Here is a 17,236-nt window from a genome sequence, read left to right as displayed (position 1 = left end):
CATCTATTTAGAGGTATTCAAATCTGTCCAATTACTAATAGGATGCGGATATGATATATCATTTTCTTACCGGTTATTATTTGTCCGATAAAATTATACGATTAAATTACTTATTTGTGTTTGTTTTTTTATTTTTATACACCTTTTACTTGAGATATATGACTATTTTTTTATATTTTTTACTAAAATAAATACAAAAGTTACTAAATTCTTAAATTTCAAACTTAACTTTTACAAAATAAAATGGTAAAGATGTCAACATGATAGTCAATAAAATGTATTCAATCTATTTTCATACCCATTTAGAAGAATCTATTTAAGAAAATAATTTTTCGATTATCGTCCGAATCTAACAGAATCCATCCTAATATAATATGATGCAAGTATAGTATTACCACTAACTGAGTCTAGACATTGGCCTGGTACATAAAGTTGCATACTAGATGGGAAGGTCCGTTTATATTCACCATATTTTTAATTATGGTGTTGTCAAAATAATTGATCATCATTTTAACCAAATTTCCAAAGTAAATGGTCAACGTTTAAAACATTTCTTTGAAATATCAAGTGTTGGTAGTGTAAAGGTCATTGATCTCTGATCCTTTTTACACTGATGATTGAGATACTCCAAAGTATGCCCTCTTTTGCCTTGTCCTTGTCCTTTTCATGTATTCATTGAAGACATTGCACTCATTAAGTGGGGGGGGGGGGGGGGGGGGGAATCAAGCTTCTTTGTAAATTTATTCAAGGTTGTGGGCCTAGAACTGTTTGGAGGTGTTCAGAGATCAATGACCTTTACACTACCAACACTTTGAATACTCAATTTTGCATTACTAACTTCTCCGTTGTACTCTCTTTTGGGCCATGGTTGCAACTTACAAGCTGTTGATCTCTTTCATAGTGGATCAATTCAATCCAGTACCTTGGGTGTCCAGATTGTTAGAACACCAACTAGAAGCCAACAGCCATGATGAGCTATGAACTGCACACTTCTACTAGGTCAAAATAGGGGCTTAGGTCAAATTTAAGGTTAGTGTTTGAAAATATTGTGTTTGATTGTAGGGTTATCTCAAGTGAATGTAGGGAGTCTAATGGTGAAGGTCTTGAATAGTTTTTTAATAGCTGGAAATGATTTGATTAGAAGCTACAGAATTTAGTTTTGGGTCTTGAAAAAAGAGATATCTAGGTTTTGGTTGATCATAATTTAACCAAAAATGAATGGTTTCCTTAGGAGGGCATGGGAAGCGGGAATTAGGGTGTCGATTGTGAAGGTTGAGAGAGATGGATCTAGGGTTTGAGTGGTCAGGCAAGGGAGACGCTTGGATTGAGTTTCCTTCTATGGGAGGGAGTATGTGACCAAAATCTGGGGCTGTTAATGGATGGGTTGGTCTGGCAGGAATGTTTAAAATTAAAAGTAGGGTGGAATCTAGGGTTTGGCTGTTCTGATAATGCAGAAATGCTACCTTGGACCAACCCAAGCCTAACTGGTTTCTGAATAGAGATTAATGGTGTTGAATTTGAGTCATGGGTCTCCAGCGATGGTTCCCTCGCGTTTGCTTAAGGGGGGGGGAAAAGGGTGGACTTAATGTATTCTACTTTTCCTTAACCGGGGGTGTCGGGGGGCGGTCCTGTCGCCTGCGGGCCTCCCCCCCTTTTACCCCCTTTTGGTTTGGGGTGGGGGGCCCCCTCCCCCCCCCCCTTTCCTCCCCCTGTTTTTTTCCCCCCTTTTCCCACCCCACCTTGCACCGCCTTCCCCCTTCTAGGAACTACTTTAAATGTTGTAACAAGATAACTGTTCTTGAAGCACCAATCTGAAACATTCAGATGCTGAGTATCCAATTCTATCAGAGATTTTGCACTCCCATAAATGTATACTTTAGGTCAAGTCTGTAGATTTTCAGACAAAAACCAAAGAAGGTAAACAAAATACCGAGAAATGGAGACATGTCTATAAGGCTTCCGGCTTCCTACTCCAGAGTGTTCTGGTGCTATAAACAAGACAGCTTACTCAACTATCAAAACTAAGAGTTTCAATTGTATAAAATGTAATTTTCTCTGGCCATCTCAAAATCGTCAAGTTTTGCATTATCAACCCTAAACATCCATTTTTAAGACCTTATCAAATCACTTCCAACTATCAGAAAACTATTCGAGACCTTCACCATTAGACTCCCTACATTCACTGGACATAACCCTACAATCAAACACTAACCTTAAATTTGACCTAAACCCCTATTTTGACCTAGTAGAAGTGTGCAGTTCATAGCTCATCATGGCTGTTGGCTTCTAGTCGGTGTTCTAACAATCTAGACACCCAAGATACTGGATTGAATTGATCCACTATGAAAGAGATCAACAGCTTGTAAGTTGCAACCATCGCCCAAAAAAGAGTACAACTGAGACTGGTTGTGGGCCTAGAACTGTTTGGAGGTGTTCCCGACATTTTTTTATAGGTGTTTTTTGGGGGCAAAGGATTTAGATCTTTTTCCTTTTTGGGTGTTTCGTTGTTAATACTCTCTGCCTGCATATGGGTAACTAAAACATTAGAATTCGTTGGATATTGGATGTATGAGAAGCAGGCCCATGCACATTCTACTACTTAGTACACCTTGATTTGTTATGATGGATTCAACATCTTGAGCTATGCTTTTGTGGCATAAATCCAAGTAGAGAATCATGGCTAACAATCAATGCCACATTGGTAGACACTTACGTCTTATTTTGTAAAGTAAGAGAGTGAACATTAAGAGAATATTGAAATTAACAGAAAATACAAAAAGCTTATGGATCAAAATCATGCCAAAATTTTCAAGATGAATCCACATATTTCATTCCACAGATTCAAGTTAACCAAACAGTTAATTTTATGAATTATGGCTCCATAAATTTAAAACCTATAATTTGAAATCTTTATTATAAAACTAAGAGGGAAGATATAAAGAGTACATTAAAGGAAGGGAGAGAATGACCAATCACTAATCAGGTATCAAGACCCTATTGATCATATCAATTAACAACACAGGAAGAAAAACAAAGGTAGCTCTGGTACAAATAAAACATATGTACTACGTTGCAGAATTATCAACCTCCAGGTAAAAATCATATCTATCCTTCTCTGATACCCAACTTTACAAGATTTTCGTTCTACATGATCCCATGTGGAATTGGAATCCTCAGATGGGAGGAGTGAGCCATCTTGAGTTTACTTGAAGAAAAAGAATTGCTGGTTAATCACACCCCAACTGTTGTTTTGAAATCAATAAGCAGGTCATCTGAACTTTTCTACTACAGTTAGGGCAGGGAAGGTAATTGAAGATCTTCCACTCCTTAGTATACAACAAGAAGAAACCTAGTAGCAACTAAAATGACAACGGCTAGATGGATCCGCGCTTTAGTATACCTAAGAAATTCAAGAGAACTTCCCCTCTTGGACTTTGGTGAAGTTTGCAGTAGCATCCTTCATTTCAAGCAATTCATCTTCAAAATATTTGGCTAGAACCTTAGGATCAGGAATGATGTCTTTTGCCACAAGGATTTGCAGATCTGCCCTTCCTGCATAACTCACCATGTGCATTGTAATTGCCTGCACCATTAACATGACAGTAATCTCAGCTCCCTATAAAAAAGTGTGTGCACGAAACTGTTAAAGAAAAGTAAACATGTTGGAAGCTTTACATGAGCCAAGGCAGCCGTGTTTGCTCGAATGTAAGTGATAGGATTACCAGCCACCAATAACCTCCTCTTGTGGTCCAATAACAACATTTGAAATTGTGACGTTGTATTACAGATAATCCTGTAGTTGAGATGTAATGCTACCTACCAGAAATCAAAACCAGAGCAAGTGAGACTTAACAGTGCAGGTTTTGTCTTCTGCTATAGATTAGAAACTGGAAAATACCTTTTACCTTTGGGCCCAAAAGGGACATCACCAATGATCCAACCCTGTATGAGAAATGCCCTACCAAAGAAAGCTTCTGCTTGTCGATCATGGCTTTAGCACTCTTTATGTGAAATCCAGCCCTATCCTAACCCTGACCTTGACCCGAAAACCCGGTTGTTTGTAGGTCCGAAGACCCGGAGTAAAGGAAAAAGCCAACTATGGGCCATCTTAGTAGAAGACATGGTGTTTGACCCAGAACCCATGGAAGTTGATGATGGAGTTCCATACTTGGAAGTATGTGCAGATTTGGAAAGAAAGCTGCAGCTTGACGAAGGTGAGTCTAATTGATGGACTTGAAGTATAGTTAGATATGATTTGAATGCATTTTTCTATACTAGATAAGTCATATGTTGTGTTGGGAGAAGCCCATGAGGTTTGGACTTGAGTTGGGCCTCCAATTCCCTGTTTGGGCCTTGCTGATCAGCTTGGTCGATTGATTGGTCGACTGGGCCAATCGACCAAGCAGTTGACCAACAAGGTATTAAATCCGTGAAAATCCAATTTTAGGGTTTTTCACTTTCTATTTAAGTTAACTTCATGTTTCTTAGTATCCTTTGCCTCCAAAACTCTCTGAGAACATGGGAAGACTCTTTCAAAGCTCTCTTTGGTGATTTCGAAGGATCTTTGCGAGATTTGAAGCTTCTCATCTCCGATCTGTCAATCCAAGGTTAGTGATCTCTTCTTTGTTGTGATTTATTCTTCTACGATCTTATTCTTGATTGAGATTGGGAAGAAGATGTTGCATTCTTGCAACCATCTCTTCCATAATCTCATTCTATTCTTAAGGGTTTATGATCATCATAGTGACCTTAACCCTAATCCTTGATAAACTCCTTTTGAAACCCTAATTTTACCCTTTTTATTCACTTTCTTAACATAATTGAATCCAATTCTCATGACGTACTTGTGTTTGATTTTTTATTACCTTCTACTAGGATGAGATTTGATCATCCCTAGTCTTTTCCATGATTTCATAGTATATTTTTCATCGAATTTTAGGGTTTTCACCCAATTGGGAAAACCATGATTTCAAATTGGAAGGTAGTGTTTTTAATCATTATTAAGGCCTAATCTATACTCCTTTAGTGTTAGAATAATGTTATAAAGGTTTCCTCCAAGTTTCGTGACGTTCGAATCTTGTAGATTGAGTTTCGGATCAAAATCCATTGATTTGCTTCGTACTGACTCAGTTGGTCGACTGGGTCACTAGACCAACCAATTGACCAAGCAAGTCAGTAGCTCTGTTTTTTTCTCAGTTTGATTCGTTTGCTCTTCAATCTTTTAGGCTACTTTCCTAACGTTGTATCTATGATTGTTAGGGGTTTATTTGCTAGGTTTGGAACCTCTCTCTTTGATCTTTGGACAATCATCAACACTAATTAAGGTAAGGACAGTTATCTCCATAATGACATAGATTGCGTGTATGTTAGTTTTTTATTTCGAAAACTCTTAGATATGATACTGATATTGTACTTTCTATTTATGATGTACTGCTGTAAGTACAATAGTACCTTACTTATGTTGTCTTTTCATTATTCAAGTATATATGCATGCTTATTCATATATGTTGTTAATGAATTGATCATGCTTTTACATATTCTTTTATGTGATGAGATGTCGGTTGTGTATGATGTGACTGATCTGAGAATGTGATTGATTAGGTATAATTTGGGATTGGGGAATGTCCTTTTGACATTTCTGTCATTGGACATCGGAGGGAATAGTATGGGATGTTCTCCGAAGATGCCCATCGACGCTTTCCCGGATTATTGGATGTTATACCTAGGGCTGTCTAGTAGTGTTTGGTTAGGATGTCCCCGTTATATTAGATCCGATTTGGAAGGGTATTTAGACATAACGACCCGTGGTAGCAATGGGGATTCATGGGCGCTCAAGATCGGTAACCAACTCGTGAGAGGACATGAATCACATTGTGGGGGCCATTTATTGGTAGGGTTGCAAATAGTAGACTTGGGCTCATGAGCGCTCAAGACCGGTAACAAATCTGTGAGAGGACATGAGAGATTCCCATCTATTATATGTGGATGATCAATAGGGTTGATGAATTCGTAGTCAGGGACTATGCTGACTCTAGTGTGAAGGATACTAGAAAGGATCGCTAGGGGCGAGGAATGGATGTATCTAGAACTAAGTTGATATGACTAAGTAGATAACATGCATTGGGCTAGGCTTAACCTTGACATGCGCCAATACTTAGACCAATGGCCAATGGTGATGTGAGAGAGCGGTGACCTAACCCCCAGCCATTAATTGTCCTGAGGGATGGAGGACCCACTACCAACCGACATTATGAGATGAGACCTTTCTAAAGAAGTACGGTGCTCTGACTTAAAGCATGTCTACCAATAGAGACCAACATACATATAGTTTAGATGCATACATACATTGTCTGACTCACATTGTATTGCATTTTGTTATGTTCTGCAGCATGTTATTTATGTTGTTATGATTTAACTTGCCTTACTGAGTTCATTCGAACTCACTGCTTTCTGTGCAACTTTTTTTGTTAGATTCCTCTTCAGGTACTGATTACTATGAAGGGCAATATGAAGAAGCATCAGTTGAAGAAGCGTACTACACGCAAGGTGCTGGCTACAATGAAGATCACATTGATGATCCCACATTTGGTCACGTTGCGTACTACGATTAGACCTAATGTGGAGTGGGAACGTCTTTGTTGGATTGATGAAGTCCACTATTTTGAAGACATTATCTATAAAGTAGAAGACTCTTAGTTTAGTTTGATTTCCATTCCTTTACCTTCTTTTGAGGACATTTGTATTTCTTTTAGACTTACGTGCTACATTTCTGCTGTAATTGTAGAGTGAGATTCCACCTCACTCTATTCATTTTTTATGTTTATATCTGGTATCATTTTTCCGCACTCTGATTATAATGTCATTCTTTTCCTTATTTGGATCTTTTATTTATAATATTTACACATTGATTATATCTGTTCATGATTATGTTATTACCTCTAGGGACGGGAAGCCACGTCTAATGATTAAGTCAGTTCAGGTAAGAAAACCAGAGTCTCCCTCTTGAGGAATAAATGCTTAAGAAGATGAAGAAGAGAATGTTTTCAGGAGTAAATGCAAGAGAATAATGGCTGGAGTATTCAAGTCCTACCATTGCTCATGCATAGTGATGTTATATATAGCTGATCCATACCTCTGGTGATAGACGCTTCATAACCCTACAATGCCCGTATGAAGGGATGAAGGGTAAAGATGGCTTCTTGGAGAGGCTTGCACAGCAAGCTAACCCGCGTGATCTACTGGACAGCTTGAGATCTCGTTGGTGAATCAAGTGGTCAGCATCAAGTTAACCTTGATAGGACATCAACCCACAGTTGGGGAGACAAAAGGTGCAGACACATAGTACTCGAGGCTGGTCTTGGACGAATGAAAAGCTTATTTGCCAACAATGAGCATTTAATGATTCTCAGTGCATTCAAATGTTGTGACTAGATAAAGATAAGCCGAATCCCCTATCAATGTTACTTTTGCTGGGAAGTCGTATGGTGACAGTTGTGTGTCATTACATTGTCTACTTCTCATCTTCCCAGCAGACATCTCTTCTGAGAAGTGCCTCATCTAAGGAGCATCAGTTGAACCATCTTGGACTAGATCTGAGCCATTGGTTTGATTTGAATGGTCTTGAACCGTAATGACCATAACGGTCTCTAAATTCATTGATGATGCAGCTATGCTCTTGAAGGGTAAACAGTTTATCCAAGAACACAGAAACGATTGCATCCACCATGCCTTCCTTCACAAAACAAAATTTAAAATAAAATAATTACAACCCAATAGCCATAAGTCTTCAAACCCAATTAAGCGTCTCACTCCATACCCTAAAATTGCATTATTACTTACAAGGGCAAACGCAGATAAAACAAAAAGAAAAGCAAGAATCCATGATTTTCAAGAAATTTTTAGCTTCAAGAATCAAAAGGGGGGGGGAAGCCACAAGATATCTGTATTATTAACAACGGATGGTCAAATAAAAGGCAAAAGTGGAAGTTTGAGATTTACTCTTAGTTCTTAACTCTCATGGGTTTCGATCTATCATGAAGGCGTACCAGAAAATTTAAACTACAAGAAAAGCAAACCATGTTGAAAAGCGTTCAATCAGTGACAAAAAGGAAATCTACAAGACGAAGTAACATGATTGAAGAAACTAGGAATTGAGGTTCAGAGCTTCAATCGATAACAAAAAATTAAAGAATTGCACTTACACTTGCTTGTAAGCTCTCGAGGGTCATGATCTGAGATGGGAACTTGAAATCGTGAAAAATAATCAACAAATTGATGATTCAAAGATGCAGAGGACTTTCCTTTTGGGGAAGACTAAAAGAATGGAGATTGGGACAACTTCTACTTTGAATTCTACATTTACTGCGACAGTGAAAACGCTCATTATTATTAACATTTGTCCAACAGTACTCGTCGTTAATTTTTCAAAATCTGCTTAGAAAGAATCCCAGAGATTTGACACTGCATAAGTCAATGTGTTTTATACGCGTGTGTTGCTGAAACCTTAATTGAGAAAGAAAAAAAGAGGGTATACACGATAAGGGCTACCGCATTGCTTCTTCATGGCAGGTGCAGAAGCCCTTGTGTCGTTGAAGACTTTTGTTCCTTTTTACCCTTGAAAGTAAATCTCTGTTGGCTGTAAGAGAACACCATAAAAATGCTGAAGACCACTTCAGTTTTTGGTACAGTTGATTAAGCAAAGTCAAGCAACATGAAAGATATATTAGCTAGGTACTTTATCAGTGTGTCAAAATCTCTCAAATTGATTAATAGCTTGAATGGAAGTTTCTTAATCTATCTCATGATAGGCTAGCACAATCTAGCGCTCAGACATCAAACTAAACACATCAAAAACATAACAAAATACACATGCTTACAACAAACAAAAATTGGGATTCATGGTTGTATTGGGTGTTTAAAGAGCAAGTAAATGATGCAATGGGCAGTTCGAGGACTAGTGGATGGGTTGTAGATTTTTCCATGCACTAGAGCAAGATTTACTTATATTCATAATTTTTCGTACCAGTCCATTACTAAAATACAGGCACACTTTTTATAAACAAAAGAGGGAATGCACTAGCGGCGATCTTGTGCCCCATGCTACGCAATGTTCGAACTTTCGAGTTCAACTTAATACAAGCACAATTTTTATAGAAAGAAATCTAAGAAAACTATCCCTCTTGGACTTTGGTGGAATTGGCAGTCGCATCCTTCATTTCAAGCAATGCATCTTCAAAACATTTGGCCAGAAGCTCAGGATCAGGAATGATGTTTTTCGCCACAAGGATTTGCATATCTGCTCTTCCTGCATAACTCACCATGTGCATTGTAATTGCCTGCACCATTGATATGTTAATAATCTCATCTTCCCCTGTAAAGAAATATTTGTGTGTGTGTGTGTGTTTGTTTGTTGAAATGCTAAAGAAGAGCAAAAATGTTGGAAGCTTTACATGAGCCAAGGCAACTATGTTGACTCGAATGTAATTGATAGGATTTCCAGCCAACATGCGCTCCTCATTTGGTCCAGGAATATTAGAAATTGTGAAAGTTGTATTACAGACAATCTTGGAATGGAGATATAATGCTAGCTGCCAGAAATCAGAACCAAAGCAGGTGAGATTTAACAGTGCAAATTTAGTCTCCTGCTGTTGATTGGAAACTAGAAAATATCTTTCACCTTTGGGCTCAAAAGAGACACAACCCAGTATGATAGACGTGCTTCTAGAGAAAGCTTTTTCTTGTCCATCATGGCTTTAGCTCTCTTTACATGCTGAAGAGGGTCATTGAGTTTTCTATGATAACAAACAGGAAGAATCATGTATCCAAATTGGTTACCCCATCTTGTTCCTCCTGATTTACTATCCACCAGTTTTGACAGTTCCTGATCAATACTTTCATAATCATTCAACTAATTGGATTTTTTAGATATACTTTAAGTAGATATTAAAAGATAATATACTGAAGGCAATGATGAAGAAGATGATGTAATAAAATCAATTATATAGTTCTTCAAATAAAAGAAAAATGCCTGAACTAAAACCTGCAATCCTGACTGTTCTCTGATGTTCACCATTAATAAACCAGAGATTTGAGTCCCTTCACGTAGTTGTGCTGGAAGCAATTGAATCATATAAAGTCATATACCAAAGTAAGAGATTTGTTTCCAAATATTATTAGTTATGGGGGGAAGACTTACTGTCTGAGTTCTTCAAATCCAAGTATCTTGATAGTCCAGAAGATACCACACCACATAGAACATCATTGATGGTCTGCACAAGCATTGCATTGTTAATCTCACTAAGTATCAGAAGAATGTCATCTAATAGTTAAATCCCATAATTGTATTCCTTTTCAATGGCTGCATTTCTTTAATAAATAAATATTACCTATCTAATTTTGTCTAATAAAAAAATTTCTCTATACTTGGGTTCTAGAGCTTTATACGTGTGGGTCATCTTAGTAGAACAACAACAACAATAAGCCTTGCCCAACTAAATGGGGTCGGCTACATGAATTCTTGTCCTCCAATCAATTCTGTTCGAGGCCATGCTAGATACAAGGTCTAAGCTATACATATCATTTCTCACCACTTCTCCTAAGGTTATCTTAGGTCTACCCCTAACTCTTCTAGTTCCTTCAATATGGATTATATCACTTCTCCATACAAGGGCATTTATAGGTCTCCGTTGAACGTGTCCGTGCCACCTCAAATGACTTTCTCGAAGCTTATCACTTATGGGAGCAACTCCCAGACCAACTCTAATATGATCATTTCTTATCTTATCCATCCTAGTTTTGCCACTCATCCAACTTAGCATCCTCATTTCTGCTACACTGATTTTATCTATATGATTCTTTTTAACAGTCCAACACTTTGCACCGTACATCATAGCTGGTCGAATAACGGTTCTGTAATATTTTTCTTTAAGCTTTAATGGAATACGCCGATTACATAAGACCTCGGATGCACCTCTCCACTTCATCCACCCTATTTTAATTGTTTGGGAAACTCCATCTTCTAAATCACCTCTTTTACTTATGATTGAATCTAGGTACCTAAAACAATCACTCTGAGGAATCTCTTTATCGTCAAGTATCACCACCTCATCATCTGCCCAATCATGACTAAAGTTACAAACTAGATATTCTATCTTCGATCTACTAAGTTTAAAGCCTTTTGATTCCAAAGCTACTCTCTATGATTCTAATTTGGTATTAATCCCCACTTGGGTCTCATCGATCAACACAATATCATCCGCAAAAAGCATACACCAGGGGAGAACATAAACTAATATTGGATCTCCTTGATGCAATAACTTACGTCTAGGTCTCACAAGAACTGATATTGTTTGAGAGATGTTAAGTTTGTTTATAAAATTACTAAAGTACCCACTCCGAGCCTCTACACCCAATTACCTTGCTAGTAAAAAAATCAGAAAGTCTTAGAGAGAAGAAATCTTGTATAATCCGGTGAAATTTTTGGTTTTGATTATATAAAATATTTGACGAATTGAAGTCATTTCGATCCGATGCTCATAAAAAGGTTTCCATCAATTTATGAGTAGATAGCAAGAAAACAATAAGGAACATGACTTGCAGCCATTGCTCCAACAAATTTGAAGAACAACTGAAAGCAAGGTAATGATATTTTTAGATTTCATTTTGATCATGTAGAGAATAATGAGAAACGGAGTTATGCCTATCTGAAGAGATTGTAGTTCGAAACTTAAAACTTAGTTCTATGTATTAGAAAGGAAAATTCCTCATTAATTTTTCTCCCAACTCTAAACCTTTAAGTGATATCAAAGGAGAGGCTTAGTAAGTTGCAATTTAATTTCTAGCATCCACTCATAGCATCATAAACTATTAACCTAGAAAACTACTGGCAGACGATTGACATTGTGGTAGTCACCACTTACTATAACTTTTGTAACTTCATATATATATATTCCAATGGAAACCACAAAGCCCCACATAGGTTCTGTTAAGGTTCACTCTTTAGTATTCTAATGGAGAAAGAAAAAGAAAAAAAACCCCACCTCCACCTCCTCTAAGACGGTGATTTCTCGAGGTACTGGACAAAAAATTTGAAACAAAAAATGGAAGTACTTGACATCACGTATACAGAGGACTTACATGTAAAAAAACTTTATTTTCTATTTACTCTTACTTCCCTCTCAAAAGTTTTCCCCTGGGCCCCCCCACAACAACTCTCCACTTGGGACACTGGGGCCCTGGGCGGTTAGGGCCTCTTATTGGGTGTGGCCTCCCTGCGGTTGCTGCTCGGTGCGTTTGCCTCCCCTGCTTCCTCTTTCCTTGGGGCTTCGTGGCGCCCTCCGGTTTTGGCTCCCGTGGCCGGGGAGGGTTGGGTTTGTCCGGGGCCGGCGCCCCCTGCGTCCCTCGGGTGGGGGTGCCGGGGGTTGTCGGGCTCCGTCTTCCCCGTTCCTTGTGTGTCCCTTTCTTCTTCTTTTGTCTTGTTCTTCTCTTGTCCGGGGTGTCTTGTGGCCCTCTTGGCCGGGGGCGCTCTTTCCCCTCTGGCTTCGGCTTTGTTCGGCCGCTTTCCGTGTTGTTGTTGTTCTTCGTTTTACCACTGATTCCTCAAAATTTATGAACTATATTACCTCTTATTGCTTAGTATTTCAAAAACAATCAAGCCACCCTAATTTTTATCCTTTTAAGCTTTCTCTTTTTCTTTTCATAAGAATTCATTATAAATGGTATAGTTTTTCATATATTTTTTTCCCCTTCATCTATTAGATGAATTCTTTATTTTTACTTTCACCCATTCTTTTAAAAAATTATTTTCTTTATTTCTCCCACCCAATTCCTCCTAATTCAAGCCTCTCCTCTTTGGTAGAAGATCCCCACCACTCTCTATGTTAGTATGCAGGGCCAGCCCAACATAGAGAGTAGACTTGTAAATGAAAATTTGCATTAGTATTCGTGTAAGAGTATCCATATTCGAAATCTTTCTTACCAAAAAAATATCCATATCTATCAATTGAGCAACCGGATTCGGATAATTGCTTATCGGATCAGATAATATTCGGATAAAAATTTATCCGAAGAATAGAGTAAAGTATTCAATATTTTTTTCTTTGAGAATGGATGATAATTGAATTTGGAAACTTGTAATAGGTAACTGGATAATCGAAAATTATCCGGTTAAAGTAAAATATTAAATATTTTTCTCTAAAAAAGAGGCTAATAATTGGATTCGGAAACAGGTAATTAATAATTGAAAATCAAAAACAAAAATTAAATAAAAATGACAATCACCAATAAATAATCGAATAGTTTATTGGATCAGATTATTATTGAATATTCTATAAAGTTATAGATTCGAATTCTAATGCCTTTTCTAAATTTCTGTCCGATTCAGATTCGGATAATAGTTTTGCTAATTAGATTCGAATAAATATTAACTAATTTTAATAAATATTAACCCTTATTTAGTTTATATTTTTTTTTCAAGAGGATATGCAACATAAAAACGTCACGAGATTGTTACTGGCTTACCGCATTAGAAAGAGCTTTCTTGACAGTTTTCATGTCGTCCATGCTGAACTTGGCGGTGGCAATCTTCCTCGGCCACATCTCTACCCCTTCGCCGCCGCTTACGGTGGTCATCTGGTCTTTCACCCAAAGGCTTCTAAGCAGTAACTCAATCGCGTAAATCAAAGTAAACCATGCAACCATGACTAATCTCAAACAAAACCTCCATATTCTCTTTAGTCTCCCACAGATTCCAATCTCTTCACGTTCACTCCTAGAAATTGAAGAAGAAAAAGTAGGGATTGCTGCCATTTCATCCGGCTGATTGGCTTTCCGGCAAAGATCATTAAACATAGACATCAAAGAAATTCCATCTCCAATGGCGTGATGGATTCTGAATACACAACACCTTCGGTTCTTCACCACATGAACTTCCCAAAGCGGCTTATACCTACTCATCGGCGATGATACAGCAAGATCCGCCAAGTAATCGTTCACCACCGTTTCATCGTGATCATCATTGTTTTCTTCACCACCGCCGATATCTCGCAGAAAAACGTGTTCATCAAGGTCAAGTTGAGTTCTTCTCCAATGCTCTCTCCCTTTCTCGTCTATCACCAAGACACTATTGAACCTTGGGTGGTGAAACATGAGTGAATCTTTGATAACTCCCTTCAAAGCTTCCAGGTCGATTGAGTTTTTCAGCCCAAACACGCAGTGGACCACCTGATTCATTTCTGGTTGAAGTAAGAGTCTTCCTTCTGGTGTTAGAGGCTCATCGTCTTCCCAGATAGCCATGCCAAGTTTCTCTGCTCCTCCAAAGTCAGAAGTCTCTAACACTGACTTTGGATTGCAGATTTTAGGACTTGGGGAGGAGGAAGAAGCTTTTGCCAATTATTTTTTTAGATTTGAAAGGCATTACAGTTGCCACCGGATATCCGTTACCACCATCAATTTCGTTTTGGTTGTCTCCAGCTGGAGGAGCAACTTCCACTGGGTAATGATTAATTGCGGTACTAGAGTGTAAATCACATTGCCTAACCTTTTTACAAAATTTCTTCAGTTTGACAGACCGACGGTCGGATTTAAAATTTGAGTTAAAATTTCGATCTAGACCATTAAATCTCAATCAATAGCTATCTCAATCAATAGCTTTCACCAAAGGATTTAAATGCACCGCATGACCACATGTTGCACGATTACATTAAAGGTGCCTGACCGTCTTGGGCATTAAATACGCAGGACTGAAGGAAGATTTCCATTTTTATTTGATTTCAGATCTCCCTGATCGGAATGTTCTCTTCCGAAGTTTTATGACCAAAAAATAAGAGCCTCAGATCATCCATCCAAATGCATTAGATTAAACATGAGTAGATGGTTGTCTAGTATCAATTTAAAAAGTACTTTTTTTTAAGGTAAGATTAATATAAATAAACTTGCTGGTGTTAAAATAATATTAAAAAATAATTAACAATATCTAGTAAATTTATTTATGTTAATCTTGCTTGAAAGAAGAATTATATTTTTCAAATTAATGCTTAGACAACCATCTATCTATGTAGATTGAAATTAATTTCAATCCATGAAAGTGGAGGATCCAAACTAAAAAACCAATAGCCATAAGTCACCAAACCCAATTAAGCTTCGCACTCCATACCCTTACAACTGCAATAATACTTACTAGGGCAAACGTAGAGAAAATGAAAAGAAAAGCAAGAATCCATGATTTTCAAGAAATTTTGAACATCAAGAAAGCCACCAGATATCTGTATTATTAACAACGGATAATCAAATTAAAGGCAAAAATGGAAATTTGGGACGGAAAATTAAAGTTTTGCACTCACACTTGCTTGTAAGCTCTCTAGTGTCATGATCTGGGATTTGCCACTAGAACTGGAATTCGTGAGAAATTATCAACAAATTGATGACTCGGAGTGTAGAGGAATTTTCTTTTGGGGAAGACTAAAGAATGGAGATTGGTCAAGGAAGACAACTTCTACTTCCAATTCTACATTCCTGCAACAGTGAAAATCCTCATTATTATTAACATTTATTCAACAGTACTCGTCGTTAGTCTTTCAAAATCTGCTTATAAAGAATCCAGAGATTTTGTTACTGCAAAAGTCAATAGGTTCCATACGCATGGGTTGCCTAAACCTTAATGAAGAGAAGAAAGAAAGAAAAAAAAAAATCTACAGGCTACCACGTTGCTTCTTCATGACAGGTGGAGTTCTTGTGCCCTGGAAGACTTTTGTTCCTTTTCACCCTCGAAAGTAAATCTCTCTTGGCTATAAGAGAAGTAGAGAACACTATAAAAATGCATCAGGGTCTTCAGTAGATGGAGCACTTCTGTTTTTGGTAGAGCTGATCAAGCAAAGGCAAGCAACATGAAAGATACATTAAATACTTAATCACTGCATCAGAATCTTTCAAATTAATGAACAGTTTGAATTTAATTCCTTTAATCTATCTCATAATAGGCTAATACGTGTTCATACACCAAACTAAAGACATTAAACACATAACAAGATCAGCTAACACGTGCTCATACACCAAAATAAACACATTAAACACATAACAAGATACATGCTCACATCACAACAAACCAAAATTTGGGTTTCATGGTTGCATGAGTGTTTGAAGAGAAGTATATGCTGCAATGGGCAGTTTAATTTGATGCTTTGGATATATTTAATTACATATAAAGATGCTGAAAGCAATGATGAAAAAAAAATAATGTCACAAAATCAGTTATGGTTCTTGTAAGGATGGAAAAATGTGTGAACTAAAACCTGCAATGCTGGCTGTTTTCTAATCTTAACCATTAATAAACCAGATTTGAGTCCCTTCACGTAGTTCTGCTAGAAGCAATTGAATCATATAAAGTATATTAGATATAAGATTTGTTTCCAAAATATTAGTTATGGGGAAGACTGATTGTCTAAGTTCTTCAAATCCAAGTATCTTACTAATCCGGATGATATCATGCCAAATTTCAACACCATTGATGGTCTACACAGGAATTACTAAGTATCAGAAGAATGTCATCTAACTACTAAAACCCTTTGTTGGAATGGTTCTAAGAATCTTGAACACTTTTTTTGTTGTCCCTTTTCCCGCTCACTTTGGAGGAGTCATCCCATCCATTTGGCCCTATTCATGGCACTCATTGGTCCTAAGACCTTCTCCGGCTCTTATATTCGTGATAGTGGGGTAAGATGGTTTTTGGCATTATTATCCATCACTTGTGGTGAGAAAGGAATCCCCTCCCCGGTTGTTGATTCCTCAATAAACAAGTTAAATTTTATTATATGGGGTCTTAGTGCTTCTCTCCAGACTCCTTTCAAAATTGGTGCCTCTCCCCCCCCCCCCCCCAAAAAAAATTCCTTCCCCCTTGCCCGTTCCCCTTTTTCTCTCCTCTTGTGTATTGTTTTCTCCTCATAAGTGGTCTTCTTTAAAATTAGAGTCCCTTTCGCTTTAGGGTAAACATATACGTATAGTTCATTTCGTTAGATGGATTTTGTGGCTTCAAAATGCATAGTTCCAACTAAGGAATGGCAACATAGGTGTATATATTGTATCATACCAAACTATTATGAAAAGAACTAACCTTTGTTTTAGAATACTTTTTATTGGACTAAAATATCCTTGTTTCACTTTGACAGGTGTGTCCTTTAATTGTATACTTCTCAAGAGCCACATTTCTTTAATAAATTTTAGCTTTCTAAATTTGGTTAGACAA

At 37.5% G+C, this 17,236-nt stretch overlaps 3 protein-coding genes across 3 annotated transcripts in view; all 3 read right to left on the bottom strand.

Moving 5' to 3' along the window:
* The window catches only part of ZAR1 (HOPZ-ACTIVATED RESISTANCE 1), a 54,016-nt gene extending 45,793 nt beyond the window's left edge, over positions 1-8,223 (bottom strand). The window contains exon 1 of the mRNA XM_089157413.1: positions 8,202-8,223. The gene's annotated coding sequence lies outside the window, so the exon portion shown is untranslated. The remainder of the gene's footprint in view (positions 1-8,201) is intronic.
* Positions 3,410-3,989, bottom strand: LOC149016277 (wax ester synthase/diacylglycerol acyltransferase 5-like). Its single transcript, XM_089156717.1, has 3 exons — positions 3,906-3,989; positions 3,676-3,816; positions 3,410-3,583 (listed from the first exon to the last, which is right to left on the bottom strand). Exons 1-3 carry the CDS (start codon positions 3,987-3,989, stop codon positions 3,410-3,412), a joined length of 399 nt encoding a protein of 132 aa, XP_089012843.1.
* A 783-nt stretch (positions 8,224-9,006) lies between the features above and the next one.
* On the bottom strand, positions 9,007-14,315 carry LOC149016275 (wax ester synthase/diacylglycerol acyltransferase 4-like). Its single transcript, XM_089157419.1, has 6 exons — positions 13,519-14,315; positions 10,196-10,268; positions 10,040-10,110; positions 9,677-9,880; positions 9,450-9,587; positions 9,007-9,335 (listed from the first exon to the last, which is right to left on the bottom strand). Exons 1-6 carry the CDS (start codon positions 14,290-14,292, stop codon positions 9,171-9,173), a joined length of 1,425 nt encoding a protein of 474 aa, XP_089013545.1. The 5' UTR covers positions 14,293-14,315; the 3' UTR covers positions 9,007-9,170.
* Between the last annotated feature and the right edge of the window lie 2,921 nt (positions 14,316-17,236).

Source organism: Hakea prostrata, chromosome 5, assembly GCF_041222555.1.
Source record: "Hakea prostrata isolate BN-2017 chromosome 5, UWA_Hpros_2, whole genome shotgun sequence".
In the NCBI taxonomy this organism is placed as follows: Eukaryota; Viridiplantae; Streptophyta; class Magnoliopsida; order Proteales; family Proteaceae; genus Hakea; species Hakea prostrata.
This window is presented reverse-complemented; position numbering and strand designations above follow the sequence as displayed.

Coding starts and splice junctions, on each gene's coding strand:
- LOC149016275 (XM_089157419.1), bottom strand. CDS start 14,292: ATGGCTATCTGGGAAGACGATGAGCCTCTAACACCAGAAGGAAGACTC. Junction 10,269..13,518: donor AGAAAGCTCTTTCTAATGCG/GTAAGCCAGTAA, acceptor ATGCTTGTGCAG/ACCATCAATGATGTTCTATG. Junction 9,336..9,449: donor ACATAGTTGCCTTGGCTCAT/GTAAAGCTTCCA, acceptor TCAATGGTGCAG/GCAATTACAATGCACATGGT.
- LOC149016277 (XM_089156717.1), bottom strand. CDS start 3,989: ATGATCGACAAGCAGAAGCTTTCTTTGGTAGGGCATTTCTCATACAGG. Junction 3,817..3,905: donor TGTCCCTTTTGGGCCCAAAG/GTAAAAGGTATT, acceptor GATTTCTGGTAG/GTAGCATTACATCTCAACTA. Junction 3,584..3,675: donor ACACGGCTGCCTTGGCTCAT/GTAAAGCTTCCA, acceptor TTAATGGTGCAG/GCAATTACAATGCACATGGT.